The sequence below is a fragment of the Megascapheus bottae genome, chromosome 17, assembly GCF_031878675.1.
Source record: "Megascapheus bottae isolate mThoBot1 chromosome 17, mThoBot2.hap1, whole genome shotgun sequence".
Taxonomy (NCBI): Eukaryota; Metazoa; Chordata; class Mammalia; order Rodentia; family Geomyidae; genus Megascapheus; species Megascapheus bottae.
In genome coordinates, this window is record NC_143525.1 from 34,105,191 (window position 1) to 34,118,805 (window position 13,615).

Below are 13,615 nucleotides of genomic sequence, written 5' to 3' on the forward strand. Positions count from 1 at the left end.
GACATTGGATGGATCTGACTCATTGAATCATATTTCATGCTTATGCTATATAAGTAAAATTAACAATGACTAAAACTGAAATTACTGACAAAGGCTGCTCCTGGACCATCTGAGATATTCTAAATACTGACTCGGCTCAAAGGAAATAAAACTGAAAACTCTTGATGTCACCCAAAATAACCATTCTGCACCCTATCTGAACTTAGGGCTCTCTCCCTAGCAGCCTACTCAAAACCACTAACTGGGGTTGGTGTCCCAGTGCTAAGAAATAGATAATATAAAAGAACTTTCAGGCTAGCAAATTAGTAGCCTGAAGAAGCAACCACGCAAGGCATGGCGTGATCTCTTGTAGACCTCCAGGTGCGCACAGCATGCACCCCTGGAGAAGAAAAAAAAAGAAAAGAAAAGAGCAGATGTTGGGGACTTCCGGCCTTTCAGTGAGGTCCGTTTTCTCCAGCAAATACATAAACATGGAGATGAGGAAGGGCAAGGAAGAGATGTCTCCAAGTAGGGGCTCAGGGTTCTCTTGAGAGGGGAGGCCTGGAGGCGCCTAGGTGGAGGGCGCTGTGGCTCTCTGGGGTCTTGATTTTGAACGCACCCGGCTGGGCAGGTGGCAGAGTGCTGGCCCAGCGTGCCTGAAGCCCCGGGCTCCGCTCCCCAGGGCCGGCACCAGAAAAGGCCACAAGTGGCGCTGTGGCCCACGTGGTAGAGCGCGAGCCCGGAGCTAACGAAGCTCGGGGGCAGTGTCCAGGCCTTGAGCTCAAGCCCCAGGGCTGGCAAAAAACAAAAACAAGCAACAAACCAACCAACCGACCTGAGTGTGAAATCGGCCGAGCACAGCTTCAGAGCTCCACAGGAGACACCCACCGAGAATCCCTGGGCCAGATTCTCAACAGGCTTCTCTCCCTCCCAGCACCTTCCTTCTGGAGACTTACAATGCCCAAGTCAATCCCCCCGAAACGCTAAGTTCCATTACTCTTCTCCCCTTCCGCGAACGCGCCTGGACTCTCGCCACACAGAGCGCGGGAAAAGAGGCTTCAGACGCGACGCTCGCTGTCGGCTGCCCCGCGCCGGCGCGCATGCGCCCAGGGGCGGCCCCGCCTCCCGCGCGCTCGTCCCGCCCCGCCCCGCCCTCGAGGCGGGCGCAGGCGCGCGCACGCGCTCTGTGGCGAGCCCGCCTCAGCGGTAGCCACGGAGGGACGGGTGGGGGAGACCACCCTGGCGGTTTGCTCCGCTGTGTGGAGGAACGATGGGGAGGCCCTGGGCTAGGGCTGAGGTAGGAAGGAGCCCAGCCGTCGACGCCTCCCTCGACATTAGCCCCTGAGCCGTGATGCGAGCGTGGGCCCTGTTCTTCGCGGTGCTCTGTTCCCTCTCAAGAGGTGGGACCGGCCAGCCCGGGGATCCCTGGCCCGCCCGGGGGTCCCTGGCCCGCTGCCTCCTCCTGGGCATCGCCCGCCCCGCCTCCTCTTCTAACTAAAATGTCGTGGTTTCTTTCCTCCGCAGTCGGATCGCAACGTTCTTCTTTGCTCAATAAGAAAGGCTTTGTTTATGGCACGTTAGGACACCCAGGTAATGAGAGCTCTTCACTCCCCGAGGCCTGGCGTGCAAGCTGGGGCCGGAGCAGGCCTGCCCTGGGCATCACCTCCGCCCTGGGCATCCGTACTCGGTCCTGGGCATCTGTACTCGGTCCCGGGCACCTGTACTCGGTCCCGGGCATCCGTACTCGGTCCTGGGTATCTGTACACTGTCCTGGGCATCTGTACTCGGTCCTGGGCATCTGTACTCGGTCCCGGGCACCTGTACTCGGTCCCGGGCATCCGTACTCGGTCCTGGGCATCTGTACACTGTCCTGGGCATCTGTTCTCGGTCTCGGGCACCTGTACTCGGTCCTGGGCATCTGTACACTGTCCTGGGCATCTGTACTCGGTCCCGGGCACCTGTACTCGGTCCTGGGCATCTGTACACTGTCCTGGGCATCTGTACTCGGTCCCGGGCACCTGTACTCGGTCCTGGGCATCTGTACACTGTCCTGGGCATCTGTACTCGGTCCCGGGCACCTGTACTCGGTCCTGGTTATCTGTACACTGTCCTGGGCATCTGTACTCGGTCCCGGGCACCTGTACTCGGTCCTGGGCATCTGTACACTGTCCTGGGCATCTGTACTCGGTCCTGGGTATCTGTACACTGTCTTGGGTATCTGTACTCGGTCCTGGGCATCTGTACTCGGTCCCGGGCACCTGTACTCGGTCCTGGGTATCTGTACACTGTCCTGCGTATCTGTACTCGGTCCTGGGCATCTGTACTCGGTCCCGGGCACCTGAACTCGGTCCCGGCACTTGTACTCGGTCCTGGGCATCTACTCGGTCCCGGGCATTTGTACTCGGTCCCGGGCATCTGTACTCGGTCCTGGGCATCTGTACTCGGTCCCGGGCATCTTCTCTACTCTGCAGTTAGGGAAAGTTGCAGGACTCTACCCTTAACATCGACACCAGCCTTAGCTATGACACATTGTCTAGAGCTACACAACTCTTAGGGAGCCCAAATTCAACGCAAATCTCTGGCCCTGATGTCCTCCTCATTTCCAGAAGTTGTGCTGTTTTGCAACTTTGGGGGGGGGGGGGGGCGGTGGAGAGGAAATCTGGACCTGAGGCGTGAACTCAGTACCTAAGCACTCAAAGGCTAGTGCTCTACTACTTGAGCCACAGCTCCATCTCCAAGTTAATTGGAGATAAGAGTCTCATGGACTTTCTGCTCTGGCTGGCTTGGAACCACCCTTCTCAGATCTCAGCCTTCTGAATGGCTAGGATTATAGGCCTAAGTCACCGATCGGTTTGGTATCCACTCAAGGAGTGATTTCCAGAGCCAGAAGTCTGTTAGAAGGCTTCTTATCTCTCCTTGTATTTGCAAGATCTACTAACTAGAGCTACATACCCGCAAAGGTTGAGCTCAACTGTTAATGCTGTATTAGAACTTTCCGATACTCCCTTAGGAAAGAAAGCACCTGGCTACTTTTTAAGTGACTTTGAGCGACTTCTGTATTTGTTATGTTTGGAACCTCTTCATATTTGAACCCTATATCCCTTATCAGTGCCATCACTATTTGACAAGTTGAAGAGTAGTGTGTTTATATGTTCTCAGCCTTACACATAGTGGACTTCAAATTTATCTTGTGGAACTACACTGGTTCCAAGCATACCATGACTACTTCCACCAAATCCTAATCCCAGTAGATAATTGCAGAACACTTTCCTAGCATACTCCACATAGGCTTAATTACTGTTACCAACAAGGAATTTTTACAGTGTTGAAAGCCAGATCCCTCTCATTTCCCTTTGGGATAATGATGATATTTTAAATCATTTTGTAATAAAAAATATTTCTCTGGTCTTTAATTCCATTATCCCTTCAAAAATATGATTAGAGTTCCACATCTGTATATTAGACTGGTAAATGTGTCATGTACATTTTAACTACATGAGATGAAAAGTTACAATTGAGAGTAATGAGGATGGCTTTGCTAGTCATTCTAAACAAAGGCTAGCAAATGTTCAAAGTCATATATATATATATGTGTGTGTGTATAAATAAATATGCATGTATGTATATATACATATATATATATATATGTTACCAGTCCTGAGGCTTGAACTCAGGGCCTGGGCACTGTCCTTGGACACTTTTTGCTCAAGAATAGTGCTCTGCCACTTATGTCATAGCGCCACTTCCACCTTTTTCTCTGTATGTGGAACCAAGGAATCAAACCCAGGGCTTCATACATGCTAGAGAAGCCTCTACCATTGCACCACACTCTTGGTCCTGTATGTCATTTTTAAAGTACTGAAATCAAAACCTAATACCCTTAGGACAAAATAATACAAGTGTATTTCTTGATTTTGCTATGTAATTTGGTTACACATTATTTTATTTTGTCATAGTGAAAATATATGTAAAATTACGTCAGAATAGCCCATTCCTCATCTGTATGGATTTTGGTCGTGCTAATAAAGAAACAGTGGACCCCACCTATTTGTGGATTGGGCCTAATGAAAAGGCATTAACAGGTAAATTATTTGACATTCTTTTTTTTTTTATTATTGTTGTTCTTGTTTGTTTTGAGGCAAGGTCTTTATATGTAACCCAGAGTGACTTCGAACTCTACCTGGAACTTGAAATCCTGTCTCTGCCAGAAAATCATTTTAATATGTCCTTTTTTAAAAATAGTATGAGCAGGGCTGGGAGTTTAGCCTAGTTGTAGAGCGCTTGCCTAGCATGCACAAAGACCCAGGTTCGATTCTTCAGTATCACATACATAGAAAAAAAACAGAACTGGTGCTGTGGTTCAAGTGGTGAAGCTCTAGCCCTGAGAAAGCCCAAGGACAATGCCCAAGCCCTGAGTTCAAAGCCCATGGCTGGCAAAAAAAAAAAAAAAGTATGAACATCATGACAGAAAGTAGTCATTATTGAAAGGATGAAATTAAATTTTAAATATAATTTTTATCTTAGTTTGTCCCTCATGCACTACTTATGCAGTGGTTTTCATGTGAGTTAATGTCAGTGGTGGAGGTTGAACCAGAGCTTTATTAGGCAAGTGCTCTACTACTGAGCCACACACCTATCCCTAAAGCAGTCATTTTTTTTATCCTACTTCTAAAGCTGTATTAGTTTAGAATTTTGTGAGAAGAAGTACTGGGATTTGAACTCACATTTGTCACACTTCCAGTCTTTTTTTTTTTTTGCACTGAAATAGGGCCTCATTTTTTGACCTGGCTTGTACCTTGACCAAGATACTGCTATATCAGGCTTCTTGCCATAACTAGCTTAACAGGCATGAGCCACTGAGCCCAGCTCAGAAATTTTTTATAAATCTTTTAAAAAAAATTACCCTGTGTCACCAGGAATATGAAATATCTAATATATAATTTTCAGTGGTGTTAGAAGAATTATTATTGATTTCTGTGAAGAAATAATATCTCATTTACCAAGTTAAACAACCTGAAACTAAGTGGTAAGAAATGAATCAAAGAAAAAATACATATTTCAAAATTGCTGGGCATCAGTGGCTCATGCCTGTAATCTTAGCTAGTCAGGAGACTGAGATCTGAGTATCATGATTCAAAGCCAGCCTGGGTACTAAAGGCCATAAAACTCTTATCTCCAGTTAACCAGCAGAAAACCAGAAGTGGTGCTATGGCTCAAGGGGTAGGGCGGTAGCCTTGAGCTGAAGAGCTCAGGGACAATGCCCAGACCCAGAGTTCAAGTCTGATGACAGACAAAAAAAAAATATGTATATATATATATATATATATATATATATATATCAAAATCATGCCCATCCTATATGATTTTTCATAGAGTAAGATGATAGAATATTTTGATGGATTATTGAAGAGAATATATTTTTTAAACTAGTGCCTATTTGTAACCCCAAGCTTACTGAATAATGCTTGAATTATTATTTGTTAAATAACCACATAATTACCACTTCTGTTAAGGAAATAATCGAATAAGTGTATCAAACACAGGACAGCTGATGGTGAAAGATTTTCTAGAGGCTTTGTCTGGACTTTACACATGTACTCTTTCTTATAAAACTATCAAAGCAGAAACTCAAGAAGAAACTGTTGTAAAGAAGCGATATGATTTTATGATCTTTGGTAAGAATACATATTTTAATTTATATATTTAATGCATATTTTAATTTACCCCTTTATCCTGAGTCAGAGTAAAGTACTAGGTTTCTTCCTTTAGTAAAAATGGGTCTAGCTGAGAGTTTGGCCTAGCGGTTAAAGTGCTTGCCTAGCATGCATGAAGACCCGGGTTCGATTCCTCGGTAGCACATACATACAAAAAAAAAGCTGGAAGTGGTGCTGAGGCTCAAGTGGTAGAGCTCTAGCCTTGAGAAAGTCCAAGGACAGTGCTCAGGCCCTGAGCTCAAGCCCAGGACTAGCAAAAAAAAAAAAAAAAAAAAAATGGGTCTATTAGTCGTACACCAGTGGCTCATGCCTGTAGTCCTAGCTACTCAGGAGGCTGAGATCTGAGGATCACCCAAGCATGAAAGTCCATGAGACTCTTATTTCCAATTAGCCACCAGAAAACTGGAAGTACTGCTGTGGCTCAATGTGGTAGAGCACTAGCCTTGAGCTGAAGAACTCAGGGACAGCGTCTAGGCCTAGAATTCGAGAGCATGATCAACAAGAGAAAAAAAAATCTATTATAGGTAATCATTATAACATAAGAAGTATTTTGAGCCAGGAGTTTGGCCTAGTGGTAGAGTGCTTGCCAAGTATGCATAAAGACTTGGGTTCAATTCCTCAGTTCCACATACATAGAAAAGTTGGAAATGGTGCTGTGGCTTAAGTGATAGAGCTCTAGTCTTGAGAAAGCCCAAGCACAGTGCTCAGACCCTGAGTTCAAGCCAGGACTGGCAAAAAAAGAAAAAAAAAGTTTCATTAGCAAACTCTTAACATCAACGCAAATGCATCTTGAATTACCTTTTTTTCAAGTTTCCATTTCCCACTGCCTATGTCTGTAAGCACAAACGATCACAATTCTAACAGGCAATTTAATGTGATAGAGCACAGGTCTTGAGCTGAAGAGCTCAGTGACAATCCCTAGACCCAGAGTTCAAGCCCCATAACCCACAAAAAAAAAGAATTTTCCCCAAAACATTCTTAGGTTTTTTTTGGGGGGGGTCGGGGCTAGTCCTGGCTTGTACTCAGGACCTGAGCACTGTCTTTGGGCTTTCTCAGTCAAGGCTAGAGCCTCTACCACTTGAGCCACAGCACCCCTTCTGGCTTTTTTATATGTATGTGGCACCAAGGAATCGAACCCGGGTCTTCATGCATGCTAGGCAAGTACTCTACCACATTCTTAGTTTTTTCTTGATATTGTTAACTTATCTGTATAACCAACCACATTCTTAGTTTTTTCTTCATATTGTTAACTTATCTGTATAACCAATCCAATATCAGATGAAAATAGCATTAAGTTTTAAAAATATACTTTGTGGGGACTGGGGATATGGCTCAGTGGTAGAGTTCCTACCATACATGAAGCTCTGGGTTCAATTCCTCAGTAACACATAAACAGAAAAAGCCAGAAGTGGTGCTATGGCTCAAGTAGAAGATTGCTAGCCTTGAGCAAAAGCAGCTCAGGCCCTGAGTTCAAGCCCCAGGACTGGCAAAAAGAAAAAGAAAATATATTTTGTGAAGAAAACTTGATAAATCGTTTTATTAAATAAGTTCATGCTTATATGCAAGGTTAATGAGTTTTAAATTAAAGGGTTTGCATTTTTTTTTAAAAAAATTGTTTGGCAGAGGAAATTAATGCTAGCCACATTTGTTTTTACTTTCATCTTTTTTCAAAGCCTATAGGGAACCTGATTATTCATATCAGATGGCTTTGCGTTTCACCACGAAGTCTTGTATAGGAAGATTTAATGACCTGCTTTTTAGAGTGCTAAAGAAAATCTTGGATAATCTAATTTCTGATTTGTCGTGCCATGTCATAGAACCATCATATAAATGCCATCTTGTTAAAATTCCAGACCGTGGCCTCATAAATGAGCTATTTATAGCTTTTCAAGGTAAAAAAATTAACACTACTTTTATGAGTTTAGGCCTCAATTCTGATTATAAAATTATCATATGAACATGATGTCTTATAGATAATAAGTTGTGAATGTTAAGTAGCCCAGTATATTGTTGCCTGTTATAGTTTTAAAAACTAACATATGGGCTAGGAGTTTGGCCTAGTGCTTGCTTAGCATGTACAAAGACCTGGGTTCAATTCCTCGATACCACATACCTAGAAAAAAGCCAGAAGTGGTGCTGAGGCTCAAGTGGTAGAGCTTTAGCCTTGAGAAAGTCCAAGGACAGTGCTCAGGCTCTGAGCTCAATCCCAAGACTAGCAAAAAACAAAAACAAAAAACAAAAACCTAACATACTGCTGGTCACAAGTGGTTCAAGCCTGGAATCCTGGTTTCTCAGGAAGCTTATATTTGAGGATCGTAGTGCAAAACCTGCCTAAGCAAGATAACCCAGGAGCCTCTTTCCCTGAATTAATCACCAAAAAGCTTAATGTAGATCTGTGGCTTAAGTGGTAGAGCTCCAGCCTTGAGCAGAAAAAGCTCAGGGACAATGCCCAGGTCCTGAGTTCAAGCCCAGAACTGACACAAAAATAAATAAAAATAACATACTAGGGGCTGGGAGTTTTGCCTAGTGGTAAGAGTGCTTGCCTAGAATGCATGAAGACCCAGGTTCGATTCCTCGGTACCACATACATAACAAAAAAAAAAAAGCCGGAAGTGGTGCTGTGGCTCAAGTGGTAGAGTTCTAGCCTTGAGAAAGTCCAAGGACAGTGCTCAGGCCCTGAGCTCTGTCCCCACAACTAGTTTGTGTAGGAGCCATGTGTTTCACTGGAAGCGGATTTTGAACAGGCAAGGGATTGTAAAGGTATTCCAGAGAGTCTCTTTATTAGACACCTCCCCAACTGCACTGACCCTGCGGTGACATACCATTTTGAGCAGGGCAGAAGGTGACATTGCCCATATCTGCACTGCCACATTCAGGGGACAGAGAGGCTCTGATTTTGGTCTCAAGAATTAGCTCAGAGTTGGGCACTGATGGTTCATGACCATAATCCTAGATACCCAGGAAGCTGAGATCTGAGAATCGCCATTCAAAGCCAGGCCAGGCACTGAAGTCCATGAGACTCCTATGTCAAATTAACTGCCAGAAAAATCCAGACGTGGTGCAGTGGCTCAGGTGGGTAGAGAGCTAAGCCTTGAGCTGAAGAGCTCGGGGACAATGGCCAGGTCCAGAGTTCAAGCCCCATGATCAATAAAAAAAAAAATTATCTCAGAGCCGGGATAGCCTAATTTCATAATCCTGGCTTCTTAGGAGTCAGAGATTGGAGAATCGTTGTTTGAAGCCAGCCTAAGGCAAAAAGTTTGAAAGCCTCCCTCTCAAACAATGCCTGGGCTTGTTATCCTAGCTGTGGGAGAATGACAGAACTGGGCACAGTGGCTAGTACAGTCATAAAGCAAGGCCCTACCTCAAAAAACAACCAGTGCATAAAAGGGCTGGAAGTGTGGCTTCAGTGGCAAAGCACCTGCCTAGCAAGCATGAAGCCTTGGATTCTAATCTGTTTGCCTTCAAATATATAGTTACTTATTTAGAAGTCAGTATCATTTATAAATAGAGTCTTTAACTGTGCAGTTAATATTCCACTTATAACTTCTCGTAGAATTTTAAATAGTGCATTTGAGAGTTTACAGACAGGAATAACCAAACTCAGTTTGCTTCCATGTTAAAGACTTGTAATTATAGCCATTAACCCCCAGGTGGAGTAAATTCACAATGTATAAATTATTCAGCTTGTGTAACTTAACTTACTGTTAAGATTGGATTAAATGTATATATGAATGCATATTGAATAAAGCTTTAGTGAAATGTTTTAAACTGTTTAAAATCCTTTTGTGAATCTATTGTTTTCAACCCGCAGTTAATCCTTTTGCACCAGGGTGGAAAAATGCATGCAATGTGTCTGTTGATTGTGAAGATATCACTAATCATAATATCCTCCAGGTGAGAATTTCATTGTAAGTGCCAAATACAATAAACTTTTTATAAATTTTTGTAAATACTTTATTTCAGTAATTAAAATTTTCTTTCTTCACAACCTGTCTCTATGTTGTGACTTTATCAACAATAAAAAGCATTTCTAAAGAATAAATTTCAAATTTTCTGTGTGTGTATGTGCCAATATTGTAGCTTGAATTCGGGGCTATTCTCTCTGGCTATCTTAAAAGGTGTTATTTTGTAGTAGTATATCTGCAAAATTATATAGAGCTCGCAGATTAATATGTGTTCTATTTATAAAAGAATGATGGAACCCTGGTCTTTGTGTCCCAAGTGATGATTAAACAGCAGCCTGGAGAACCACCTCACAACCATTTCACCCTAGGTTAAATCAGTAGTTCTTCAAAATCATATCTGTATTAACCCCTTCTAGTCTTGTTCCTGAGCTCATCCCTTTATAATCTATACCTTTAAAGCCATACCATGTTGTGCATGACTTATGGAAAGCATTAAGTTGATATTAACTCCCAAAAGTAGAGCAAAATTCATCTATGATTAGTTTTTAATGCTGATTAGAGAAAAGGTTTCCATTTTATTGGGCTCCTTTTTTCTTGAAGATTATATAGAGTTAGAACTAATGGGCTAGATATTATATATGCCTATGATCCCAGTTCTTAGAAGGCTGAGGCAAGAAAATCACAAGTTCTGAATAAAGGTATTGAGATCCCCATCTTCAAAACTAAATAAAATGCTAGAGGTGCAACTCAAAGTGATAGATTATTTGCCTACCAACTCCAAAGCCCTGAATTCAAACCCCAGTACTGCAAGAGAGAGAGAGACAGAGACAGAAACAGAAAAGAAAATGGCTTGGGAGTATGGTCTTAATAATCATGAAGCCCTGGGTTCAAATTCTGCTTTTGCAAAAAATAGCTATATTTATATCCACTTAGATTTAAGTCCAGTTATCTACAATGTGGAATAGACATAAGTAATTCAAATGATTTTTTATTTGATTTTTTCCTTAATCATTTTACATGTGCATTGATAGTGGTTGATAAGTTCAAGGCTAGACTAGTTTTAGCCTAATTTTTTGTCTTAATATACAACTTCTGGAGAATTTATAATGTACAAAGCATAGCTGTTTTTCACTATATTTCATTGCCCCTGACAAAGGAGGAAGAATATGGTTAATAGTTTAGTAATCATACTTTTCTCTGGTCTTTAAATCTTAGGCAAGAGATCGGATAGAAGAATTTTTTCGGAGCCAAGCAAATATTTTATATCACCACTTTAACAGAAGTGTACCCGCTATGCATTTTGTGGACCATAGTTTTCAGGTTGTACGTATGGATAGCTGTCGACCAGGCTTTGGAAAAAATGAAGGCCTACATAGCAACTGTGCTAGCTGTTGTGGTAATTATCAACTATAAAAATCGAAGTTATGGGGCTGGGGGTTTGGTCTAGAGGTAGAGTGCTTGCCTAGCATGCACGAAGAACTGGGTTCGATTTTTGGGTACCACATACATAGAAAAAAGCCAGAAGTGGTGTTGTGGCTCAAGTGGTAGAGCTCTAGCCTTGAGAAAACCCAAGGACAGTGCTCAAGCCCTCTCAGCCCAAGCCCTGGACTGGCAAAAAAAAAAAAAAAAACTAGGTTATATAATCACTTATGATAATCTTTTCACTGATTAATTCTACAAAAAATATTTGGCTAAAGAGATATAAAAAATCTAGCTATAAATATTGTATATTTGGGCCGGGAATTTGGCTTAGTGGTAGAGTGCTTGTCTAGCATGCACAAAGATCCGGGTTCAATTCCTCAGTACCATATACATAGAAAAAAGCTGGATGGCTGGGAGTTTGGCCTAGTGGTAGAGTGCTTGCCTAGCATGCACGAAGACCCGGGTTTGATTCCTCGGTACGACATACATAGAAAAAAGCTGGAAGTGGTAGAGCTCTAGCCTTGAGAAAGCCCAGGGATAGTGCTCAGGTCCTGAGCTCAAGCCCAGTTCTGGCAAAAAAAAAGCTGGAGGTGGTGCTGAGGCTCAAGTGGTAGGGCACTAGCCTTGAGAAAGTCCAAGGACAGTGCTCAAACCCTGAGTTCAAGCACCAGGACTGGCAAATATATATATTCTTATTCTTAGTAAAGTATACTCTTACATGATAAACATTTTATAGTGTTCTACTTACGCATCTGTACCATGAAGGAAAACAATGGGCCTACCTATAAAGCATCAAAATGAGGAAACAAGTGCTAGAAAACTGGAAATATGTGCCACCATAGAAGAAATGGCAAAGGGCGGGGAGCATGGCCTAGCAGTAGAGTGCCTGCCTAGCGTGTATGAAGCCATAGGGTCATTCCTTGGTACTACATCCACAGAAAAAGCCTGAAGTGGTGTGGAGCTTAAATAGTAGAGTGCTAGCCTTGACAAAACCCAAGACTGGAAAAAAAAGATGATAGAAAGCTTATATTAACGAGAAAAATACAATTCTAACACATGTATGTATGTATGTATGTATGTATGTATGTATGTATGTATGTATGGGCTGTTTTAGGGTTTGAACTCGGGGCTTCAGGCTTGAGCCACACCCCCAGTTCCTCTTCTTACCTTTAATGATCACCAAATTATAAAGCTTGAAATTCATAAATAATCTTATGCAATTTAGTCAGTTTAATATGTTGGGTAAAGGTGTAGAAATGGTATGATTTTGAAGATATGTATATTATTGATGTGAAGTACTTCTAAAGTATAATGATCCGCTTCATGTGTTTTCCTTTGCAGTGGTTTGTAGCCCTGGGACTTTTAGTCCCGATGTTGATGTAACATGTCAGATTTGCATTTCTGTCCATACCTATGGAGCTAAATCTTGCCCGTAAACAACAGACAAAACTCAGCAGTATGAAGACTAGAGATGAAAGCATTGCTGCCTGCTAGTGGAGGAAGGGGACCTATGATGATTCAGTCACATCCTAGAGCAACACAGCTGACTCCATAAAATAGAACCAGTAAGACTAAAACATTGGAAGGCAAACATTTTAGAAACTTCTAAAAATTCATTGACATGGCAACATTAAATGCTAAGAAAGCATTTGACCCAATATCTCCAGTGTACAAAGGAAAGTACTGGTGGATGACTTTTAATGAAATATGTTTTATTGTACACAAACTGAATCTTGCTTTGTACCTAAGACTATATTAAGGTCAAGAAGAGTAGCGAAGTGTAATAAAAAGTTTATATTTTCCATATATTAATTTGTTTGAAATCACTCTTATGTAAAACAATGTATATTACCTTTGTAACCAGACTCAAAAAATAGCTAGCCCTTGTGCTTTTATTTTTAAATAATACAATTGTCTTTTAGTATAGGCTTAGATTTACAGAGTACTCAAGCAAGTAATACATGCAGTTGTATGCAGTTGTCCTAAACCCTCATCCTACCCTAGTTTTCCACCAGAATGAACATGCTACATTCAACATGGCACATTTGTCACAATGAACCAATACTGATACAGTATAATGAACTGCAGTCCCAGGTCTACATTAAATTTTATTCTTTGTGTTTTGGGTATTGGCAAATGCATAATGACATGCCCGCCATTACAGTTTCATGCAGAATAGACTCACCACCCTAAAATTGTACCTCACGTATTCATTCCTCCCTCTGGGTCCCCGAGTCCCTGGTTTCCACAGCCTCCATAGTTTTGCCTTCTTCAAAATGTCATAGTTGGAATTATGAAGTTTGTAGACTTTGCAGATTGGCTTCTTTCACTTAGCAAATATACCTTTCAGGTGTCTGTATGTCTTTCCATGACTTTAGTAGCTTATTATATCATAGTGTGTTTATCCATTGGGCCACTTCCGAAATCTTGGGTTGCTTTCCATCTTGGGCAACTATGAATAAAGCTGCTGTGAACATTTGTGTGCAGGTTTCTGTGTGAATGTAAGTTTTTAGCTGAACACCTAGGAATGTGATTACTGGGTCATATAGCCTTCCAGACGGTTGCCCAAAGTGGCTCACCATTTTTGCATTCCCA

The 13,615-nt window shown here is 42.2% G+C and overlaps 1 protein-coding gene across 3 annotated transcripts; it reads left to right on the top strand.

Annotated features, from left to right (window-relative positions):
• The first annotated feature begins 1,163 nt into the window (after positions 1 to 1,163).
• Positions 1,164 to 12,826, top strand: Zpbp2 (zona pellucida binding protein 2). Of its 3 annotated transcripts, none has more exons than XM_090350777.1 (8): positions 1,164 to 1,379; positions 1,504 to 1,569; positions 3,936 to 4,061; positions 5,493 to 5,654; positions 7,367 to 7,585; positions 9,505 to 9,587; positions 10,814 to 10,994; positions 12,362 to 12,826. In XM_090350777.1, exons 1-8 carry the CDS (start codon positions 1,331 to 1,333, stop codon positions 12,454 to 12,456), a joined length of 981 nt encoding a protein of 326 aa, XP_090206903.1. In that variant the 5' UTR covers positions 1,164 to 1,330; the 3' UTR covers positions 12,457 to 12,826. The 3 variants fall into 3 exon arrangements, with proteins under 3 accessions (XP_090206903.1, XP_090206904.1, XP_090206905.1); XM_090350778.1 differs by having other exon boundaries at positions 1,164 to 1,276; XM_090350779.1 differs by lacking the exon at positions 5,493 to 5,654.
• Positions 12,827 to 13,615: the final 789 nt, after the last annotated feature.